The sequence below is a fragment of the Argopecten irradians genome, chromosome 11 (genome assembly GCF_041381155.1).
Source record: "Argopecten irradians isolate NY chromosome 11, Ai_NY, whole genome shotgun sequence".
NCBI classification, from domain to species: Eukaryota; Metazoa; Mollusca; class Bivalvia; order Pectinida; family Pectinidae; genus Argopecten; species Argopecten irradians.
In genome coordinates this window covers 5,140,760-5,167,410 of record NC_091144.1, presented here as the reverse complement: position 1 = coordinate 5,167,410, position 26,651 = coordinate 5,140,760, and the positions used below count along the sequence as shown (strand labels likewise).

Below are 26,651 nucleotides of genomic sequence, written 5' to 3'. Positions count from 1 at the left end.
ATACATTGTGTCTTGTTTAATAGTTGTAAATTGTACAATTGTACACTGATATCAACATACATGGTGTCTTGTTTAATACATACTGTTGTAAATTGTACAATTGTACACTGATATCAACATACATTGTGTCTTGTTTAATACATATTGTTGTAAATTGTACAATTGTACACTGATATCAACATACATTGTGTCTTGTTTAATACATATTGTTGTAAATTGTACAATTGTACACTGATATCAACATACATTGTGTCTTGTTTAATACATACTGTTGTAAATTGTACAATTGTACACTGATATCAACATACATTGTGTCTTGTTTAATACAACTATGTTGTAAATTGTACAATTGTACACTGATATCAACATACATTGTGTCTTGTTTAATACATATATGTGAATGTACATTGTACACTGATATCACATCATGGTACTTGTTTAATATATGTGTAAATTGTACAATTGTACACTGATATCAACATACATTGTGTCTTGTTTAATACATACTGTTGTAAATTGTACAATTTTACACTGATATCAACATACATTGTGTCTTGTTAATACATACTGTTGTAAATTGTACAATTTTACACTGATATCAACATACATTGTGTCTTGTTTAATACATACTGTTGTAAATTGTACAATTTTACACTGATATCAACATACACTGTGTCTTGTTTAATACATATTGTTGTAAATTGTACAATTGTACACTGATATCAACATACATTGTGTCTTGTTTAATACATACTGTTGTAAATTGTACAATTGTACACTGATATCAACATACATTGTGTCTTGTTTAATACATACTGTTGTAAATTGTACAATTGTACACTGATATCAACATACATTGTGTCTTGTTTAATACATACTGTTGTAAATTGTACAATTGTACACTGATATCAACATACATTGTGTCTTGTTTAATACATACTGTTGTAAATTGTACAATTGTACACTGATATCAACATACATGGTGTCTTGTTTAACACATACTGTTGTAAATTGTACAATTGTACACTGATATCAACATACATTGTGTCTTGTTTAATACATACTGTTGTAAATTGTACAATTGTACACTGATATCAACATACATTGTGTCTTGTTTAATACATACTGTTGTAAATTGTACAATTGTACACTGATATCAACATACATTGTGTCTTGTTTAATACATACTGTTGTAAATTGTACAATTTTACACTGATATCAACATACATTGTGTCTTGTTTAATACATACTGTTGTAAATTGTACAATTGTACACTGATATCAACATACATTGTGTCTTGTTTAATACATACTGTTGTAAATTGTACAATTGTACACTGATATCAACATACATTGTGTCTTGTTTAACACACATACTGTTGTAAATTGTACAATTGTACACTGATATCAACATACATTGTGTCTTGTTTAATACATACTGTTGTAAATTGTACAATTGTACACTGATATCAACATACATTGTGTCTTGTTTAATACATACTGTTGTAAATTGTACAATTGTACACTGATATCAACATACATTGTGTCTTGTTTAACACATATTGTTGTAAATTGTACAATTGTACACTGATATCAACATACATTGTGTCTTGTTTAATACATACTGTTGTAAATTGTACAATTGTACACTGATATCAACATACATTGTGTCTTGTTTAACACATACTGTTGTAAATTGTACAATTGTACACTGATATCAACATACATTGTGTCTTGTTTAATACATACTGTTGTAAATTGTACAATTGTACACTGATATCAACATACATTGTGTCTTGTTTAACACATATTGTTGTAAATTGTACAATTGTACACTGATATCAACATACATGGTGTCTTGTTTAATACATATTGTTGTAAATTGTACAATTGTACACTGATATCAACATACATTGTGTCTTGTTTAACACATACTGTTGTAAATTGTACAATTGTACACTGATATCAACATACATTGTGTTTTGTTTAATACATACTGTTGTAAATTGTGCCATAATTCAGCCACTTAAAATGTATATTACTCTTATAGATATCAATGAATTGCAACCATAAACAGGTTTGAACTATTTATATGGCAGGTGTCAAATTATCTTTTTAAAAGAAGTGACATGTACTCTATAGATACTAAAGCTTTATATAGGTTTATAAAATTTGGTCATACTTCTTTTATACAAAAGTATTACGAGTGGTTATCATTAAGTGAAAATCATGGTTAATGTGATATGCCTTCCAAAAAGGTCCTGAATTTGATTGAGACTTTCCAAACAATAGGCCCTGGATTTGATTGAGACCTTCCAAACAATAGTCCCTGGATTTGATTGAGACCTTCTAAATAATAGGCCCTGGATTTGATTGAGGCCTTCCAAACAATAGGCCCTGAATTTGATTGAGACCTTCCAAACAATAGGCCCTGAATTTGATTGAGGCCTTCCAAACAATAGGCCCTGAATTTGATTGAGGCCTTCCAAACAATAGGCCCTGAATTTGATGAGGACCTTCCAAACAATAGGCCCTGAATTTGATTGAGGCCTTCCAAACAATAGGTCCTGAATTTGATGAGGACCTTCCAAACAATAGGCCCAGGATTTGATTGAGACTTTCCAAACAATAGGCCCTGAATTTAATTCAGACTTTCCAAACAATAGGCCCTGAATTTAATTGAGACTTTCCAAACAATAGGCCCAGGATTTGATTGAGACTTTCCAAACAATAGGCCCAGGATTTGATTGAGATCTTCCAAACAATAGGCCCTGAATTTGATGGGGACCTTCAAAATAGGCCCTGGATTTGATTGAGCAATCCAAACATTTGTGTTAATTGTGTAGTAAAGACACGATGACATACAATTTCTGGTGGTTAACATCATCTGATATCAGAGGGAGATGAATTGGATGATAATTGAGGAAAATTACGGTAGACACCCACTAACAGACAGATCCCTAAAACCCATTGTCACGGATAGACAGATCCCTAAAACCCATTGTCACGGATATACAAACTACATCCACCGACAGACAGATCCCTAAAACCCATTGTCACGGATATACAAACTACATCCACCGACAGACAGATCCCTAAAACCTATTGTCACAGATATACAAACTATACCCACTGACAGACAGATCCCTAAAACCTGTGAACCCATTGTCATAGATATACAAACTATACCCACTGACAGACAGATCCCTAAAACCCATTGTCACAGATATACAAACTACATCCACTGACAGACAGATCCCTAAAACCTGTGAACCCATTGTCATAGATATACAAACTACACCCACTGACAGACAGATCCCTAAATCCTATTGTCACAGATATACAAACTACACCCACTGACAGACAGATCCCTAAAACCTATTGTCACAGATATACAAACTACACCCACTGACAGACAGATCCCTAAAACCTGTGAACCAATTGTCACAGATATACAAACTACACCCACTGACAGACAGATCCCTAAAACCTGTGAACCCATTGTCACAGATATACAAACTATACCCACTGACAGACAGATCCCTAAAACCTGTGAACCCATTGTCACAGATATACAAACTATACCCACTGACAGACAGATCCCTAAAACCTGTGAACCCATTGTCACAGATATACAAACTACACCCACTGACAGACAGATCCCTAAAACCCATTGTCACAGATATACAAACTACACCCACTGACAGACAGATCCCTAAAACCCATTGTCACAGATATACAAACTATACCCACTGACAGACAGATCCCTAAAACCCATTGTCACAGATATACAAACTACACCCACTGACAGACAGATCCCTAAAACCTATTGTCACAGATATACAAACTATACCCACTGACAGACAGATCCCTAAAACCCATTGTCACAGATATACAAACTACATCCACTGACAGACAGATCCCTAAAACCCATTGTCACAGATATACAAACTATACCCACTGACAGACAGATCCCTAAAACCTGTGAACCCATTGTCACAGATATACAAACTACATCCCACTGACAGACAGATCCCTAAAACCCGTAACCCATTGTCACAGATATACAAAACTACACCTACTGACAGACAGATCCCTAAAACCTTGAACCCATTGTCACAGATATACAAACTATACCCACTGACAGACAGATCCCTAAAACCTGTGAACCCATTGTCACAGATATACAAACTAACCACTGACAGACAGATCCCTAAAACCCATTGTCACAGATATACAAACTACACCCACTGACAGACAGATCCCTAAAACCCATTGTCACAGATATACAAACTACATCCCACTGACAGACAGATCCCTAAAACCCATTGTCACAGATATACAAACTACATCCACTGACAGACAGATCCCTAAAACCCATTGTCACAGATATACAAACTACATCCACTGACAGACAGATCCCTAAAACCTAAAAACCCATTGTCACAGATATACAAACTATACCCACTGACAGACAGATCCCTAAAACCCCATTGTCACAGATATACAAACTAATCCACTGACAGACAGATCCCTAAAACCATTGTCACAGATATACAAACTACATCCACTGACAGACAGATCCCTAAAACCCATTGTCACAGATATACAAACTACATCCACTGACAGACAGATCCCTAAAACCCATTGTCACAGATATACAAACTACACCCACTGACAGACAGATCCCTAAAACCCATTGTCACAGATATACAAACTACATCCACTGACAGACAGATCCCTAAAACCTATTGTCACAGATATACAAACTACACCCACTGACAGACCCCTAAAACCCATTGTCACAGATATACACTACACCCACTGACAGACAGATCCCTAAAACCCATTGTCACAGATATACAAACTACACCCACTGACAGACAGATCCCTAAAACCCATTGTCACAGATATACAAACTACATCCACTGACAGACAGATCCCTAAAACCCATTGTCACAGATATACAAACTACACCCACTGACAGACAGATCCCTAAAACCTGTGAACCCATTGTCACAGATATACAAACTATACCCACTGACAGACAGATCCCTAAAACCTGTGAACCCATTGTCACAGATATACAAACTACATCCACTGACAGACAGATCCCTAAAACCCATTTGTCACAGATATACAAACTATACCCACTGACAGACAGATCCCTAAAACCTTGTCAAGAATACAATTGTCCCTACAGATATACAAACTATACCCACTGACAGACAGATCCCTAAAACCCATTGTCACAGATATACAAACTACACCCACTGACAGACAGATCCCTAAAACCCATTGTCACAGATATACAAACTACATCCACTGACAGACAGATCCCTAAAACCCATTGTCACAGATATACAAACTATACCCACTGACAGACAGATCCCTAAAACCTGTGAACCCATTGTCACAGATATATAAACTACATCCACTGACAGACAGATCCCTAAAACCCATTGTCACAAATATACAAACTACACCTACTGACAGACAGATCCCTAAAACCTGTGAACCCATTGTCACAGATATACAAACTATACCCACTGACAGACAGATCCCTAAAACCTGTGAACCCATTGTCACAGATATACAAACTACATCCACTGACAGACAGATCCCTAAAACCCATTGTCACAGATATACAAACTACACCTACTGACAGACAGATCCCTAAAACCTGTGAACCCATTGTCACAGATATACAAACTATACCCACTGACAGACAGATCCCTAAAACCCATTGTCACAGATATACAAACTATACCCACTGACAGACAGATCCCTAAAACCTGTGAACCCATTGTCACAGATATACAAACTATACCCACTGACAGACAGATCCCTAAAACCTGTGAACCCATTGTCACAGATATCCCATACAAATATACAAACTACATCCACTGACAGACAGATCCCTAAAACCCATTGTCACAGATATACAAACTATACCCACTGACAGACAGATCCCTAAAACCCATTGTCACAGATATACAAACTACATCCACTGACAGACAGATCCCTAAAACCCATTGTCACAGATATACAAACTACATCCACTGACAGACAGATCCCTAAAACCCATTGTCACAGATATACAAACTATACCCACTGACAGACAGATCCCTAAAACCCATTTGTCACAGATATACAAACTACATCCACTGACAGACAGATCCCTAAAACCCATTGTCACAGATATACAAACTACATCCACTGACAGACAGATCCCTAAAACCCATTGTCACAGATATACAAACTATCCACCCACTGACAGACAGATCCCTAAAACCCATTGTCACAGATATACAAACTACATCCACTGACAGACAGATCCCTAAAACCCATTGTCACAGATATACAAACTACATCCACTGACAGACAGATCCCTAAAACCCATTGTCACAGATATACAAACTACATCCACTGACAGACAGATCCCTAAAACCCATTGTCACAGATATACAAACTATACCCACTGACAGACAGATCCCTAAAACCCATTGTCACAGATATACAAACTACATCCACTGACAGACAGATCCCTAAAACCCATTGTCACAGATATACAAACTACATCCACTGACAGACAGATCCCTAAAACCCATTGTCACAGATATACAAACTACATCCACTGACAGACAGATCCCTAAAACCCATTGTCACAGATATACAAACTACACCCACTGACAGACAGATCCCTAAAACCTGTGAACCCATTGTCACAGATATACAAACTATACCCACTGACAGACAGATCCCTAAAACCTGTGAACCCATTGTCACAGATATACAAACTATACCCACTGACAGACAGATCCCTAAAACCTGTGAACCCATTGTCACAGATATACAAACTATACCCACTGACAGACAGATCCCTAAAACCCATTGTCACAGATATACAAACTACACCCACTGACAGACAGATCCCTAAAACCCATTGTCACAGATATACAAACTATACCCACTGACAGACAGATCCCTAAAACCCATTGTCACAGATATACAAACTATACCCACTGACAGACAGATCCCTAAAACCTATTGTCACAGATATACAAACTACATCCACTGACAGACAGATCCCTAAAACCTATTGTCACAGATATACAAACTACATCCACTGACAGACAGATCCCTAAAACCTATTGTCACAGATATACAAACTACACCCACTGACAGACCCCTAAAACCCATTGTCACAGATATACACTACACCCACTGACAGAGAGATCCCTAAAACCCATTGTCACAGATATACAAACTACACCCACTGACAGACAGATCCCTAAAACCCATTGTCACAGATATACAAACTTGCCTTCCAACTGACTTAACTCAAGAGTTACTATATCACGTATATAAATGGAATATGTACTTTTGTAGGAAGGATACATAGTGGTATGAATATACATAGTGATATGAACAGTTTCTCGCCTGAAGGGGTGTCAGATGAGATGTATGACTGTAGACAAGAGGACAATGGGGTTGTTCTAGAGCCTGGGTGTATAGAGTTTCTAAGTGCATACCCCTATCTCCAATCTTTTGTTATGGAGCAGACACACAGACACCTTATCACACATTTGACATATCAGTTATTACAAATATCCTGTTCTTCCAATCTACATTATATCTAGTCCCTAACTACTGGTTGACCCCAAGCACCCTACCGTATTGGTCCTATCAAGAACCCTTCTATATGGTCCTTTTAAACATAATACCGTATCGCTTTTATAAAGAAGTAGTTTCCTATCGTATATCTGCTACCGTATATCTCCTACCAAACACCCTACCGTATATCTCCAACCAAACAACCAACTGTATATATCCTACCAAACACCCTACTGATATCCCTACCAACACCCTACCTATATCTCCTACCAAACACCCTACCGTATATCTCCAACCAAACAACCAACTGTATATATCCTACCAAACACCCTACCCTATATCTCCTACCAAACACCCTACCGTATATCTCCAACCAAACAACCAACTGTATATCTCCTACCAAACACCCTACCGTATATCTCCTACCAAACACCCTACACTGTATATCTCCTACCAAAAACCCTACGTATACCCTACCAACCCCTACGTATATCTCCTACCAAACACCCTACCGTATATCTCCTACCAAACACCCTACCGTATATCTCCTACCAAACACCCTACCGTATATCTCCTACCAAACACCCTACCATATATCTCCTACCAAACACACTACCATATATCTCCTACCAAACACACTACCATATATCTCCTACCATATATCTCCTACCAAACACACTACCATATATCTCCTACCAAACACACTACCATATATCTCCTAAAAAACACACTACCATATATCTCCTAAAAAACACACTACCATATATCTCCTAAAAAACACACTACCATATATCCCTACAAAACACACTACCATATATCCCTACAAAACACACTACCGTATATCTCCTACAAAACACACTACCATATATCTCCTACAAAACACACTACCATATATCTCCTACCAAACACCCTACTGTATATCTACTACAAAACACCATACCGTATATCTACTACCAAACACCATACTGTATATCTCCTACCAAACACCCTACCATATATTTTCTACCAAACACAACACCATATATCTCTTACCAAACACCCTACCATATATTTTCTACCAAACACAACACCATATATCTCTTACCAAACACCCTACCATATATTTTCTACCAAACACAACACCATATATCTCTTACCAAACACCCTACCTTATCTTTCCAATTAAGACATCATAAATATTAAATTTCTAATATTAATCTATTGGCAGCGATCACTTTGTCATGCAGTCCTTGAAACCTGTAATCACTCGCGAGATGCATTGTAGTCTTGCATTTCAGCACTGTAAATGGCCCAAGTTAAAGAAACATTTTTACTATTTATTTGATACATTTTAAGTTTTCTTTTATATGATTTGCTTATAAACAAGTGCTAGTTATAGCAGAATATAATTTGATCTTTTAATATTAAAGATGCTCCACCGCTGACAAATAGTATTTTTTCACTATCAAAAACAGGAGCAGACGATTTAGTATTTTTCTTAAGTTACAAAAATTATTTACTTTACACCATTACCAGTATTGAAAAGTTTGAGCTTCTAATTCTACGTCAAGTTAAAAATACGAAAAATAATTAATTGCATCCCGAAAAAATTCTGACGCACTATATCCTATATGAAATGAAGTACTGATTTCGCATGACAAAATGAAAATATATAAATTATTTTTGTGTTAATTAGACATACATACACACAATTGAACACCAATTATTGTTCAAATAATGAATATCATTCATGCTCTGTCGGCGGTGGAGCATCTTTAAACCAAACGATATAATTATCGAGAGGTAAATGTAGGGACTGTAATGCACCCCGGGAGAAATCGTGAGACTTGATGTCACAACATTGTTAACATCATGACATCACTAAGGACTTCCTGTCCAACAAATTAACTGCTGCTTAACTTCTGGTGACATGTGCAAAAATACTACACAGACCAAGTTACTGGATAGCAAATAGATCATGTGATCAGATATTTATAACTTTAAAAAACTATAGCAAATAGATCATGTGATCAGATATTTATAACTTTAAAAACTATTAAAATATCTATATCATGGAAAATCATGACTGTTATATATACATAAGTAATGGTTGAAATACAACTCTCTAATGTGGAGAACACAAAGTCATGCTGTCCTATCACACCCAAAAGTCAAATCACTCATGCATATAACCGTATTTAGTGAAGAAAAGTGGAAGCCTGTTAAAGTGATATCATTTAGATAACTACAGGTCAAGTATGCTATTGGCAAAACCAGGCAGGGCATGAAACAATATTTTTTTCTAAACTAGATAACATCAGCACTCTTTTAATCAGAATGAAAAATAAAATCAATTAACAAGATAGAGATTATCCTATACCAATGGTATATTTATTTTCTACTAAACTCTGTCACCAGCTGTCAAATATTTCTTATTCTAAACTGTCACCAGCTGTCAAATATTTCTTATTCTAAACTGTCACCAGCTGTCAAATATTTCTTATTCTAAACTGTCACCAGCTGTCAAATATTTCTTATTCTAAACTGTCACCAGCTGTCAAATATTTCTTATTCTAAACTGTCACCAGCTGTCAAATATTTCTTATTCTAAACTGTCACCAGCTGTCAAATATTTCTTATTCTAAACTGTCACCAGCTGTCAAATGTTTCTTATTCTAAACTGTCACCAGCTGTCAAATATTTCTTATTCTAAACTGTCACCAGCTGTCAAATGTTTCTTATTCTAAACTGTCACCAGCTGTCAAATATTTCTTATTCTAAACTGTCACCAGCTGTCAAATGTTTCTTATTCTAAACTATCACCAGCTGTCAAATATTTCTTATTCTAAACTGTCACCAGCTGTCAAATGTTTCTTATTCTAAACTATCACACCAGCTGTCAAATATTTCTTATTCTAAACTCTCACCAGCTGTCAAATATATCTTATTCTAAACCATCACCAGCTGTCAAATATTTCTTATTCTAAACTTTCACTAGCTGTCAAATATTTCTTATTCTAAACTGTCACCAGCTGTCAAATATTTCTTACTCTAAACTGTCACCAGCTGTCAAATATTTCTTATTCTAAACTATCACCAGCTGTCAAATATTTTTTATTCTAAACTGTCACCAGCTGTCAAATATTCTAAACTGTAACCAGCTGTCATTGATTTCTTCTTCTAAACTCTTTCAGCTGCTATCAAATATTTCTTTAGCTAAACTGTCAACTGTTGAAATATATTTATTCTAAACTCTGTCACCAGCTGTCAAATGTTTCTTATTCTAAACTGTCACTAGCTGTCAAATATTTCTTATTCTAAACTCTGTCAACAGCTTTCAAATATTTCTTATTCTAAACAGTCAACAGTTGACAAATATTTCTTATTCTAAACTCTGTCCACAGCTGTCAAATATTACTTATTCTAAACTGTCAACAGCTGACAAATGTTTCTTATTATAAACTATGTCTAAACAGCCAAGAAATATTTCTTATTCTAAACTCTGTCTTCAGGTAACAAAAGTACATAATTACAAACAAGATATAATTGTGTATCCAGGGGCTATAATGGCAGAGTGGTTAAGATGTCACAAGGCCTACCCCTCTGCATTGTGAATTCTAAGTGGGGCAGTTGCCAGGTCAGTGTTTTTCTTCGGGAACTCAGACTTTCTTCTATCGCTTTAACCTAGCATATCCTTGGCTGTTTGAATAGGACATTAAACTAATCAGACCATTCTATAGCCAAAGAATAGGCAACAGAAAAGAATATTATCATGGCAACACGATTAAGTATTTTATCAGCAGGTCATACAGCCACTAGAATTGTAAGAAGATGATATGAGATTCTATAATGCTTATTTCAATAATGACATTTCAGGTAAAGAAATGCTTAAGATGGTCTCACATCACTAAAGTCACGAATGAGAATCAATTTCTATGAAATATAACCAAACACTTTTTCCAAGGACCTTTAGAGAAAACGCACATCCATAAAAAAAAATGTGAAAAGAAATAAGCTGGTATGTAATATTTCCCATACAGAAATCAAACTGTTACATTTCAATGTTTAAAGTGCCCACACAATGCCGGGAGGATGTAGAAATGGTAGCTTGTCATAGAGTATCATTTTACGTCGATTGAAAGTTAATGAGAAGGAAAGCCATATTGAAGTGATGATAATGGCTACATACACCTGGCTGAATTATACAGATTAGGGGGCCTAATCGGGCTCAACACCAAGGGACCTTTACCTGGCTCATCGTCACAAAAGTCTGGTGTACACGGACCAGTGACAATAAACGGAGTGATAACAGCCATCATCATCGTCAGCAGTTATCTCCCCTGATCACCTTCCACTGTTTAATCTGTTTCAGTCGGCGGTGTGTCGTGTGTGTATCTGTGCGCGGTAATTCACCCATTACCTGTGATTATAAGTGACTAACTGTACAGATACATTGTAAGGCCCTGAAAGGCGTCGGATAATTGGCTGCTATAACTGTTATACAAGTGATTTCTTTATGTCCCCTGTACAGCTGGTACCAGAATTCTCTGTTTGTGTGGAGCGACAACGGAAATTGATCATAATTACTATAATAGGTCGTAATCAATATACCAAAAAACATCATATACAGACACTATATACTGGCTTTAATTCTATTTCCTCAATTGTAGAATTTATACAAATATTTTTGGGAACAGTCTACAAAATACCAACGGTATGAAATACAAATGATGACGATTAACTGTCATGTAATTATGATCTATTCAATCATACTAGCGTTTTATATTACCATATTTATCCACATAACAACTCCAAAACATTTGTGTATCTCTAGGACAGTTTATTGGTCTCCCTCTGAACAATCTAGCAAAAAAGAAAAAATCTGAGCATGCCAATTAAAGAATGACTGCATATTTTTTTAAGTCACCTTTTCAAAGAAATCATTTAATTGGATATTTATTTGAGATTACATGAAATTGAGAAGTTCTAGCTATTTCTGGCTTGGAAAAATGTGGGTATAGGAGCTGACACATACAGCTTCAGTCTCTGGCCAACCTCCTAAATATGTAAAATTAAAAGGGTTAAATAGAAAAATAGGTAAAATTCAAGAGGTACTTTCGAAACAAGTAATTTTTTTATTAATTATCAGAACATTTTTTTCATGACAATTCATACCTTTATCACATTTAAGCCTAGGTAGGTATCCTTATACTCTATTAACATTATAAGTTACCATCTACAAAACCTTTACATGTTATAAGTAACCATCTACAAAACCTTTATATGTTATAAGTAACCATCTACAAAACCTTTACACTTTATAAGTAACCATCTACAAAACCTTTACATGTTATAAGTAACCATCTACAAAACCTTTACATGTTATAAGTAACCATCTACAAAAAACCTTTACACTTTATAAGTAACCATCTACAAAACCTTTACACTTTATAAGTAACCATCTACAAAACCTTTACACGTTATAAGTAACCATCTACAAAAACCTTTACACGTTATAAGTAACCATCTACAAAACCTTTACACTTTATAAGTAACCATCTACAAAACTTTACATGTTATAAGTAACCATCAACAAAACTTTACATTATAAGTAACCATCTACAAAACCTTTACACTTATAAGTAACCATCTACAAAACCTTTACACTTTATAAGTAACCATCTACAAAACCTTTACACGTTATAAGTAACCATCTACAAAAACCTTTACACTTATAAGTAACCTCTACAAAACTTTACACTTATAAGTAACCATTACAAACTTTACACTTACCATCTACAAAACCTTTACACGTTATAAGAACCATCTACAAAACCTTTACACTTTATAAGTAACCATCTACAAAACCTTTACACTTATAAGTAACCATCTACAAAACCTTTACACGTTATAAGTAACCATCTACAAAACCTTTACACTTTATAAGTAACCATCTACAAAACCTTTACACGTTATAAGTAAGTAACCATCTACAAAACCTTTACACTTTATAAGTAACCATCTACAAAACCTTTACACTTTATAAGTAACCATCTACAAAACCTTTACACTTTATAAGTAACCATCTACAAAACCTTTACACGTTATAAGTAACCATCTACAAAACCTTTACACTTTATAAGTAACCATCTACAAAACCTTTACACTTTATAAGTAACCATCTACAAAACCTTTACACTTTAAAGTAACCATCTACAAAACCTTTACACTTATAAGTAACCATCTACAAAAACCTTTACACTTTATAAGTAACCATCTACAAAACCTTTACACTTTATAAGTAACCATCTACAAAACCTTTACACTTTATAAGTAACCATCTACAAAACCTTTACACGTTATAAGTAACCATCTACAAAACCTTTACACTTTATAAGTAACCATCTACAAAACCTTTACACGTTATAAGTAACCATCTACAAAACCTTTACACTATAAGTAACCATCTACAAAACCTTTACACGTTATAAGTAACCATCTACAAAACCTTTACACTTATAAGTAACCATCTACAAAACCTTTACACGTTATAAGTAACCATCTACAAAACCTTTACACGTTATAAGTAACCATCTACAAAACCTTTACACAGTTATAAGTAACCATCTACAAAACCTTTACACGTTATAAGTAACCATCTACAAAACCTTTACACTTTATAAGTAACCATCTACAAAACCTTTACACTTATAAGTAACCATCTACAAAACCTTTACACGTTATAAGTAACCATCTACAAAACCTTTACACGTTATAAGTAACCATCTACAAAACCTTTACACGTTATAAGTAACCATCTACAAAACCTTTACACGTTATAAGTAACCATCTACAAAACCTTTACACTTTATAAGTAACCATCTACAAAACCTTTACACTTATAAGTAACCATCTACAAAACCTTTACACGTTATAAGTAACCATCTACAAAACCTTTACACTTTATAAGTAACCATCTACAAAACCTTTACACGTTATAAGTAACCATCTACAAAACCTTTACACTTATAAGTAACCATCTACAAAACCTTTACAGTTATAAGTAACCATCTACAAAAACCTTTACACTTTATAAAGTAACCATCTACAAAACCTTTACACGTTATAAGTAACCATCTACAAAACCTTTACACGTTATAAGTAACCATCTACAAAACCTTTACACGTTATAAGTAACCATCTACAAAACCTTTACACTTATAAGTAACCATCTACAAAACCTTTACACGTTATAAGTAACCATCTACAAAACCTTTACACGTTATAAGTAACCATCTACAAAACCTTTACACGTTATAAGTAACCATCTACAAAACCTTTACACGTTATAAGTAACCATCTACAAAACCTTTACACGTTATAAGTAACCATCTACAAAACCTTTACACGTTATAAGTAACCATCTACAAAACCTTTACACGTTATAAGTAACCATCTACAAAACCTTTACAGTTATAAGTAACCATCTACAAAACCTTTACATGTTATAAGTAACCATCTACAAAACCTTTACACGTTATAAGTAACCATCTACAAAACCTTTACACGTTATAAGTAACCATCTACAAAACCTTTACACGTTATAAGTAACCATCTACAAAACCTTTACACTTTATAAGTAACCATCTAAAAAACCTTTACACGTTATAAGTAACCATCTACAAAACCTTTACACGTTATAAGTAACCATCTACAAAACCTTTACACGTTATAAGTAACCATCTACAAAACCTTTACACGTTATAAGTAACCATCTACAAAACCTTTACACTTATAAGTAACCATCTACAAAACCTTTACACTTATAAGTAACCATCTACAAAACCTTTACACGTTATAAGTAACCATCTACAAAACCTTTACACTTATAAGTAACCATCTACAAAACCTTTACACTTATAAGTAACCATCTACAAAACCTTTACACGTTATAAGTAACCATCTACAAAACCTTTACACGTTATAAGTAACCATCTACAAAACCTTTACACGTTATAAGTAACCATCTAAAAACCTTTACACTTATAAATAACCATCTACAAAACCTTTACACGTTATAAGTAACCATCTACAAAACCTTTACACTTATAAGTAACCATCTACAAAACCTTTACACTTATAAGTAACCATCTACAAAACCTTTACACGTTATAAGTAACCATCTACAAAACCTTTACACGTTATAAGTAACCATCTACAAAACCTTTACACTTTATAAGTAACCATCTACAAAACCTTTACACGTTATAAGTAACCATCTACAAAACCTTTACACTTTATAAGTAACCATCTACAAAACCTTTACACTTTATAAGTAACCATCTACAAAACCTTTACACGTTATAAGTAACCATCTACAAAACCTTTACACTTTATAAGTAACCATCTACAAAACCTTTACACTTTATAAGTAACCATCTACAAAACCTTTACACTTATAAGTAACCATCTACAAAACCTTTACACATTATAAGTAACCATCTACAAAACCTTTACACTTTATAAGTAACCATCTACAAAACCTTTACACGTTATAAGTAACCATCTACAAAACCTTTACACTTTATAAGTAACCATCTACAAAACCTTTACACTTTATAAGTAACCATCTACAAAACCTTTACACGTTATAAGTAACCATCTACAAAACCTATTACAACCTTAAATAAGTAACCATCTACAAAACCTTTACACGTTATAAGTAACCATCTACAAAACCTTTACACGTTATAAGTAACCATCTACAAAAACCTTTACACTTATAAGTAACCATCTACAAAACCTTTACACGTTATAAGTAACCATCTACAAAACCTTTACACGTTATAAGTAACCATCTACAAAACCTTTACACGTTATAAGTAACCATCTACAAAACCTTTACACGTTATAAGTAACCATCTACAAAACTTTACACTTATAAGTAACCATCTACAAAACTTTACACTTATAAGTAACCATCTACAAAACCTTTACACTTTATAAGTAACCATCTACAAAACCTTTACACTTATAAGTAACCATCTACAAAACCTTTACACGTTATAAGTAACCATCTACAAAACCTTTACACGTTATAAGTAACCATCTACAAAACCTTTACACTTATAAGTAACCATCTACAAACTTTACACTTATAAGTAACCATCTACAAAACCTTTACACATTATAAGTAACCATCTACAAAACCTTTACACTTTATAAGTAACCATCTACAAAACTTTACACTTATAAGTAACCATCTACAAAACCTTTACACGTTATAAGTAACCATCTACAAAACCTTTACACTTATAAGTAACCATCTACAAAACCTTTACACATTATAAGTAACCATCTACAAAACCTTTACACTTTATAAGTAACCATCTACAAAACCTTTACACATTATAAGTAACCATCTACAAAACCTTTACACATTATAAGTAACCATCTACAAAACCTTTACACATTATAAGTAACCATCTACAAAACCTTTACACATTATAAGTAACCATCTACAAAACCTTTACACTTTATAAGTAACCATCTACAAAACCTTTACACATTATAAGTAACCATCTACAAAACCTTTACACGTTATAAGTAACCATCTACAAAAACTTTACATCTACAAAAACTTTACACGTTATAAGTAACCATCTACAAAACCTTTACACGTTATAAGTAACCATCTACAAAACCTTTACATGTTATAAGTAACCATCTACAAAACCTTTACACGTTATAAGTAACCATCTACAAAACCTTTACACGTTATAAGTAACCATCTACAAAAACTTTACACGTTATAAGTAACCATCTACAAAACCTTTACACGTTATAAGTAACCATCTACAAAACCTTTACACTTTATAAGTAACCATCTACAAAACCTTTACACTTATAAGTAACCATCTACAAAACCTTTACACGTTATAAGTAACCATCTACAAAACCTTTACACGTTATAAGTAACCATCTACAAAACCTTTACACGTTATAAGTAACCATCTACAAAACCTTTACACATTATAAGTAACCATCTACAAAACCTTTACACGTTATAAGTAACCATCTACAAAACCTTTACACATTATAAGTAACCATCTACAAAACCTTTACACTTATAAGTAACCATCTACAAAACCTTTACACCGTTATAAGTAACCATCTACAAAACCTTTACACATTATAAGTAACCATCTACAAAACCTTTACACATTATAAGTAACCATCTACAAAACCTTTACACGTTATAAGTAACCATCTACAAAACCTTTACATGTTATAAGTAACCATCTACAAAACCTTTACACATTATAAGTAACCATCTACAAAACCTTTACACATTATAAGTAACCATCTACAAAACCTTTACACTTTATAAGTAACCATCTACAAAACCTTTACACATTATAAGTAACCATCTACAAAACCTTTACACTTTATAAGTAACCATCTACAAAACCTTTACACATTATAAGTAACCATCTACAAAACCTTTACACTTTATAAGTAACCATCTACAAAACCTTTACACTTTATAAGTAACCATCTACAAAACCTTTACACGTTATAAGTAACCATCTACAAAACCTTTACACTTTATAAGTAACCATCTACAAAACCTTTACACGTTATAAGTAACCATCTACAAAACCTTTACACATTATAAGTAACCATCTACAAAACCTTTACATGTTATAAGTAACCATCTACAAAACCTTTACACGTTATAAGTAACCATCTACAAAACCATCTACAAAAAACCTTTACACGTTATAAGTAACCATCTACAAAACCTTTACACATTATAAGTAACCATCTACAAAACCTTTACACGTTATAAGTAACCATCTACAAAACCTTTACACTTTATAAGTAACCATCTACAAAACCTTTACACATTATAAGTAACCATCTACAAAACCTTTACACGTTATAAGTAACCATCTACAAAACCTTTACACGTTATAAGTAACCATCTACAAAACCTTTACACGTTATAAGTAACCATCTACAAAACCTTTACACTTTATAAGTAACCATCTACAAAACCTTTACACGTTATAAGTAACCATCTACAAAACCTTTACACATTATAAGTAACCATCTACAAAACCTTTACACGTTATAAGTAACCATCTACAAAACCTTTACACTTATAAGTAACCATCTACAAAACTTTACACTTATAAGTAACCATCTACAAAACCTTTACACTTATAAGTAACCATCTACAAAACCTTTACACTTATAAGTAACCATCTACAAAACCTTTACACTTTATAAGTAACCATCTACAAAACCTTTACACGTTATAAGTAACCCATCTACAAAACCTTTACACATTATAAGTAACCATCTACAAAACCTTTACATGTTATAAGTAACCATCTACAAAACCTTTACACGTTATAAGTAACCATCTACAAAACCTTTACACGTTATAAGTAACCATCTACAAAACCTTTACACGTTATAAGTAACCATCTACAAAACCTTTACACGTTATAAGTAACCATCTACAAAACCTTTACACGTTATAAGTAACCATCTACAAAACCTTTACACGTTATAAGTAACCATCTACAAAACCTTTACACTTTATAAGTAACCATCTACAAAACCTTTACACTTTATAAGTAACCATCTACAAAACCTTTACACGTTATAAGTAACCATCTACAATTTATAAGTAACCATCTACAAAACCTTTACACTTTATAAGTAACCATCTACAAAACCTTTACACTTTATAAGTAACCATCTACAAAACCTTTACACGTTATAAGTAACCATCTACAAAACCTTTACACGTTATAAGTAACCATCTACAAAACCTTTCTGCAGATTTCACCCCTTTAATGTTGAACTGATTTAAGAATAACCATATCTAATATGAGTTCCATAGTTTCGGGGAGAACTGACAGTTTTAAATGTCTTCTTGACTGCTTGTCAGTAGTTAAGATGTCCTGACATATTTCCACAAGCCATACACCTCTGGGTTGTGAGTTCAAATCCAGTGAGTAGTTGCCAGATACTGACCGCTGGTTGGAGGTTTTTCTCCCGGTACTTTGTCTTTCTCTACCTTCTAATCTTGGCACGTCCTTAAATGACCCTGGCTGTTAATAGAATGGTATCCCAATCAAACCAAATGCATGGTTACAAACATTCAAACTTTGAAAGAAACTTCAGAAAAGAAATCCATCAAAAACACTGCTAATACTTCTTGCAGGTTGTTTCATATATAAAAAATCTTTGCTTTACTCGAGGGCTAAGACGAGCCAGCCATTATTGTTTCAACATATCCTTACTGTACAATACAGTCGAGGGTGCATTTACTGACATTTCAACATATCCCTACTGTACAATACAGTCGAGGGTGCAGTTACTGACAGAGTCAGGTGCTCGGTATCGTCATTGTTTTCTATAATCCCCTAGAAGCTCAAAGTAAAAAAACTCTTAACTTATGTACCAGGGGTATTCCAGCTTTTCTCGTAACCGTTTTTACTCCAGCTGTCTTGTCTTCGTTTTTCATATTAACTGTAGACAAAAATGGCGGTAGGAAATGTATATGTACCGATGTATCACAGACTCTACGCAGTAGTTATCCTTGGTAATGAACATGTCTTGATTTATATATAAAAGCAACATAACTAATTAAAAGCATTATCTATCTTCACTATTTCTACACTTTCTCTCATTTTACAGGTCATCCCGAGGGTTACAGTGACCTACATGGGACAGATCTGTAATACTATAAATGTCCCTACCCCACCCCCCTCCAATTTCATATAGGGGTTGTTAGAAGATTCCATCATGAAACAAGAGATCCCAGAGGGATCTTGGCGCCCACCAAAGAAAGATCTATGTCTGACAATGGAAAGAGGGATCTTTTCCCTGCTTTTCAAACTTTTTCAAACACATGACATATAAAATTTGAGACAGATCGCTATAGTACTTTCTAAGAAATAGTGGTAACAAACTTCAACAATGAAATCTAAGATGGCGGCCGGTTGGCCATCTTGTTTACCGATCAGTCCCGAAAGGCATTATGCATCAGTCCTAAAAGGTACTATGCACAACTAGGGTACAAGGGGAACCTACACATAAAATTTGAGAAAGATCCCTTCAGTACTTTCTGAGAAATAGCGGTAACAAACTTTAACAATCAAAATCCAATATGGCCGTCGGTCGGCCATCTTGTTTACCGATCGGTCCCAATTAACAATATGCTCAACTAGGGTCCTTGGGGAACCTTCATATGAAATTTGTAAACGATACTTTCAGTACTTTTTGAGAAATAGCGGTAACAAACTTTAACTATCAAAATCCAAGCCATCTTGTTGACCGATCGGTTCCAAAATGCAATATGCACAACTAGGGCCCTAGGGAAACCTATATATGAAATTTGAGAAAGATCCCTTCAGTACTTTTTGAGTAATAGCGGTAACAAACTTTAACTGTCAAAATCCAAGATGGCCACCTGTCGGCCATCTTGTTCACCGATCGGTCCCAAAATGTAATATGCACAACTAGGGTCCTAGGGGAACCTGTATATGAAATTTGAGAAAGATCCCTTCAGCACTTTTTGAGAAATAGCGGTAACAAACTTTAACTATCAAAATCCAAGATGGCCACCTGTCGGCCATCTTGTTGACCGATCGGTCCCAAAATGCAATATGCACAACAAGGGTCCTAGGGGAACCTACATATGAAATTTGAGAAAGATCCCTTCAGTACTTTCTGAGAAATAGCGGTAACAAACTTTAACTATCAAAATCCAAGATGGCCGCCTGTCGGCCATCTTGTTGACCGATCGGTCCCAAAATGCAATATGCAAAACTAGGGCCCTAGGGGAACCTATATATGAAATTTGAGAAAGATCCCTGCAGTACTTTTTGAGAAATAGCGGTAACAAACTTTAACTATCAAAATCCAAGATGGCTGCCTATCGGCCATCTTGTTGACCGATCAGTCCCAAAATGCAATATGCACAACTAGAGTCCTAGGGAAACCTGTACATAAAATTTGAGAAAGATCCCTTCAGCACTTTTTGAGAAATAGCGGTAACAAACTTTAACTATCAAATCCAAGATGGCCGCCTGTCGGCCATCTTGTTGACCGATCGGTCCCAAAATGCAATATGCACAACTAGAGTCCTAGGGGAACCTACATATGAAATTTGAGAAAGATCCCTTCAGCACTTTCTGAGAATTAGCGGTAACAAGAATTGTTAACGGACGGACGGACGGAAGGACGGAAGGACGGAGGACGGACGGACGACGGACCACGGATGAAAGGCGATTTGAATAGCCCACCATCTGATGATGGTGGGCTAATATATTGACTGACTTGCAGACCGCACAAAGAAAGTTTAAGGACAACAACAGACATTCAGGTAGATTCTTCTTTTAAAATGACATTAAAAACTGACACAACACTTTTGTAAAATTGTTTAATTTTATTGCTAAAAGATATTTTCATATCAAATGTCGTAAGTGTTTCTGCACCAACACAGCGACCTGACCATAGTATTTACATAAACTATACACTTGGAAACCCCATTATAAGATAGAGTACATCTATCGGGACAACATTCTCAAAATCTTATCAGATCAAATATTCACAAAATATATGTGTTCTGCACTTAAAGCATGAATCATCATTTTCTATCATTCAGTGTTTCCCTACACCACAGAGTGAAGATGAAGTCACACATTACAGTGAACCACTAGTATTGTACATGGAAATAAACATCTCAATAACATCTATTTTAAATAGGAGATTTTTCCCTCATTAGAGAACCTATGATGTTTGCTGGTAGATCACATTCAATAAGGAACCTAATAACATGGTGATAAAGATTTTCACATTATTTTTTTTTCGTCACAAGATCTAAACTAAATGTCGTGGTTTCAATACATTAAAACTGATTTTTTACCATTGTCTGTTTTATCCTTCGCTTGGTTTATCAAGTTCTACAAGCCTACAGTCATTAAATTTGAATTACTGGTGATGTGTTTGAGCTTGAGAAACATTTGGTACATTGATGTTCTGCTCCTTTCTGAAGACCACCCTTATTCTTTATAAACACATTATCCACATCAAACTTTATTCATTATTTCACTTTTCGAATCTTTCAAAACCTTTTCTCCTGAAGAAAGCACATTTTCCTTTATTACCATCAATAAAACATGAAATTGTCAGGACCATTATTCACCTGAAAGTTTGAATAATGATCTCATAAATTTAACACAATAATTATGACCATTTACAATAAGCATTATACACATGATTAATATATTTCATAATAGTTTACACAAAATTTTTTTTTGTAGGCAACAGATATGACAGTGATAGCTAAATTCTTTGAAAGTATTAAAAAACAAACAAAAGCATATATTTTAAAATACTGCAGAATGCATCAAGTGGTCGCCTGTATCAAGGTAAGACAGACTAATTTACATATCTAATATGCCAGTTTCATATTATGTCTAACATTAGGGTGAGCTATGAATGTTGATTGTAATTGTTGTCTATTGGGGGTTGTAACCTGAGAAACTCCCTGTCCTCTACCCAAGGTCACTCCACTTACTGTGTCTTACACTGTAATTAATGCCACAATCTGTAAATAATTCTAATCTTAAAACTTTTCAACCTCTAGTTCAGTCTGCCAGCACATTATCAACTACACTTACAGAAATAAGTGAAATTGAAGGAAATTAAATTTCCAATTGAACAAAAGATCTTTAATAATCTGAAGGTATCTGCTTTCTGATCTCTAATATCTTTTTAATTACTCAAATAAAATGAGCTTGGTCTATAGACTGATGTATAGAAATCTGGATTTTCACACACCGTTGTAACCTACAATACGTTAATGATATAAATATAGCTGGTCGGAACTTCTCATGTAATCAAATCAAGGGCCATAACTCCTTAAAAGTTTGTTATTACTATGCATTATCCTACAGATATGAATTTCTGTACATTAATCATGAACAGATATGAAACTTTTAGTTAAATTTTTTATATCTTAATAGTCAAAAGAATGAAATGCACTAATGAATATAGGAGAATTCCAACACATAACTATTTCTATGTATTGAGTACAAAAATGTTCTGTATAGATATCTGACTAGCAGATTGGTCCCAGCATCTATAACATATGTAATTGATAAACATTTTAATTTACACTGATTAGATAGGACATATAACATTTAATCATGTGATGCTGAATTTGATACTGTTTGTTTAATCAACTCTAGAGTAAACAACTGTTTATAAAATGTCTGGTAACAATGTGATACAGTACAAACAAACAGCTGTTAGTACTGTGTTAAATAGCTTAGTGATTGGTCGTCCATCCTCGTCCATCCTGATATAATAATAGACTCTAGTTTATATAGATATCATAGTCCTATATTTTGTTTAGATCCGAATTTGTGTAATTGTTTTTCTCATGGATATTAAATTGTTTCTGACACCTATATTCTACCCCAACACATTTCACACCACATAAAACACAGAGGTATTAGATCTATTATTAACTGTGTAATAGCAACCTTGGTATCACTTATCAAATGACAAGAGGCCAAGAGGGCCTGTATCCTTCACAGCCCAAAAGATATGAAATCCACAACTGATCATGATACATAGTAAAATTGTTACTCACATTTTAACATTGCTAATTGGAATAATGAATGTATATATATCTAATTAAAATTTTGAAAACATAAACATGACTACCACAAAAGCTTAATAGAAGACAACAGACTTCGTACAGGAAGAAATGGTGTGAGAAATGGACTTGACACGAGTGTTGATCCACCACTTACACACTGTAATTATCACACAGGCTCGGCTACTATTGATCAGTCTGATGAGTATACAAGGTCATCAACACCAGAGGTCACTACATTTAAACTGTTAGTCAGTCAGTCGCAGCTGTATCCCTCTAAATAACAAGTCTAGTTGTTTAAATCAGAAATCCACTTAGAAGTCATTCAAACTTAACCAAGATTTTCTGGTTCTTCACAGGGTTTCGGCTGCATATGTTTCCTTTTCCATAAAGAAGTATCCTTTTTTTATTTTCAGACGTCCATAGCCATTTATCGAGCTGAAGTGAAGTTGTGTTCTCCAAACGGATAAGACTCTTCTGAAATGACCGTCTACAATGGTAAGCTGACAATAAGACTAAATATATCTACTTACCACGCCATCAATATCCAGGACGGAGGTGTGGAGGTCAAGGTCACAACCTGCAAGGGAAAAAATACTTCATTTAAACACATGTAACTTAAATGTTTTAATTGGTCATGTCCAATAGGGAACCATTATATCCACCTCTCAATAATCTATATACATCCCTTACCAATTCATATCCACCTCACAATAAGTTATATCTATCCCCTACCAATTCATATCCACCTCTCAATAAGTTATATCCATCCCTTTCCCATTCATATCCACCTCTCAATAAGCTATATCCATCCCTTACCAAGTCATATCTACCTCTCAATAAGTTATATCCATCCCTTTCCCATTCATATCCATCTCTCAATAATCTATATCCATCCCTTACCAATTCATATCTACAACTTAATAAGTTATATCCATCCCTTACCAATTCATATCCACCTCTCAATAATCTATATCCACCCCTTACCAATTAATATCTACCTCTCAATAAGTTATATCCATCCCTTACCAATTCATATCCACCTCTCAATAAGTTATATCCACCCCTTACCAATTCATATCCACCTCTCAATAAGTTATATCCATCCCTTACCAATTCATATCAACCTCTCAATAAGTTATATCCATCCCTTACCAATTCATATCCACCTCTCAATAAGTTATATCCATCCCTTACCAATTCATATCCACCTCTCAATAAGTTATATCCATCCCTTACCAATTCATATCCACCTCTCAATAAGTTATATCCATCCCTTACCAATTCATATCCACCTCTCAATAAGTTATATCCATCCCTTACCAATTCATATCCACCTCTCAATAAGTTATATCCATCCCTTACCCATTCATATCAACCTCTCAATAAGTTATATCCATCCCTTACCAATTCATATCTACCTCTCAATAAGTTATATCCACCCCTTACCAATTCATATCCACCTCTCAATAAGTTATATCCATCCCTTACCTATTCATATCAACCTCTCAATAAGTTATATCCATCCCTTACCAATTCATATCCACCTCTCAATAAGTTATATCCATCCCTTACCCATTCATATCTACCTCTCTCAATAAGTTATATCCATCCCTTACCAATTCATATCCACCTCTCAATAAGTTATATCCATCCCTTACCAATTCATATCCACCTCTCAATAAGTTATATCCATCCCTTACCAATTCATATCCACCTCTCAATAAGTTATATCCATCCCTTACCAATTCATATCAACCTCTCAATAAGTTATATCCATCCCTTACCAATTCATATCCACCTCTCAATAAGTTATATCCATCCCTTTCCAATTCATATCCACCTCTCAATAAGTTATATCCATCCCTTACCAATTCATATCCACCTCTCAATAAGTTATATCCACCCCTTACCAATTCATATCCACCTCTCAATAAGTTATATCCATCCCTTACCAATTCATATCCACCTCTCAATAAGTTATATCCATCCCTTACCAATTCATATCCACCTCTCAATAAGTTATATCCATCCCTTACCAATTCATATCCACCTCTCAATAAGTTATATCCATCCCTTACCAATTCATATCCACCTCTCAATAAGTTATATCCATCCCTTTCTCATTCATATCCACCTCTCAATAAGCTATATCCATCCCTTTCTCATTCATATCCACCTCTCAATAAGTTATATCCATCCCTTTCCCATTCATATCCACCTCTCAATAAGCTATATCCATCCCTTACCAAGTCATATCTACCTCTCAATAAGTTATATCCATCCCTTACCAATTCATATCCACCTCTCAATAAGTTATATCCATCCCTTACCAATTCATATCCACCTCTCAATAAGTTATATCC

At 34.3% G+C, this 26,651-nt stretch overlaps 1 protein-coding gene and 1 long non-coding RNA gene across 6 annotated transcripts in view; one reads left to right on the top strand and one right to left on the bottom strand.

Annotated features, from left to right (window-relative positions):
* The window catches only part of LOC138334348 (vitamin D3 receptor B-like), a 580,118-nt gene that overhangs the window by 285,144 nt on the left and 268,323 nt on the right, over positions 1–26,651 (bottom strand). For all 4 annotated transcript variants that reach the window (XM_069283005.1, XM_069283003.1, XM_069283004.1 and 1 more), the window contains exon 2: positions 24,819–24,865. Coding sequence is in view for 2 of the 4 variants with exons in the window: in XM_069283003.1 (XP_069139104.1) it covers positions 24,819–24,865 (47 nt within the window). In the remaining 2 variants the exon portion in view is untranslated. The remainder of the gene's footprint in view (positions 1–24,818; positions 24,866–26,651) is intronic.
* Positions 22,050–26,651, top strand: part of LOC138334353 (uncharacterized) — a 51,981-nt gene continuing 47,379 nt past the window's right edge. Inside the window, exons 1-2 of one of the 2 annotated variants that reach the window (XR_011210114.1) lie at positions 22,050–23,050; positions 24,702–24,783. This is a non-coding gene — a long non-coding RNA (uncharacterized lncRNA). Of the gene's footprint in view, positions 23,051–24,299; positions 24,784–26,651 lie in introns of those variants that run through there. The other variant, XR_011210113.1, reaches the window with a different exon arrangement.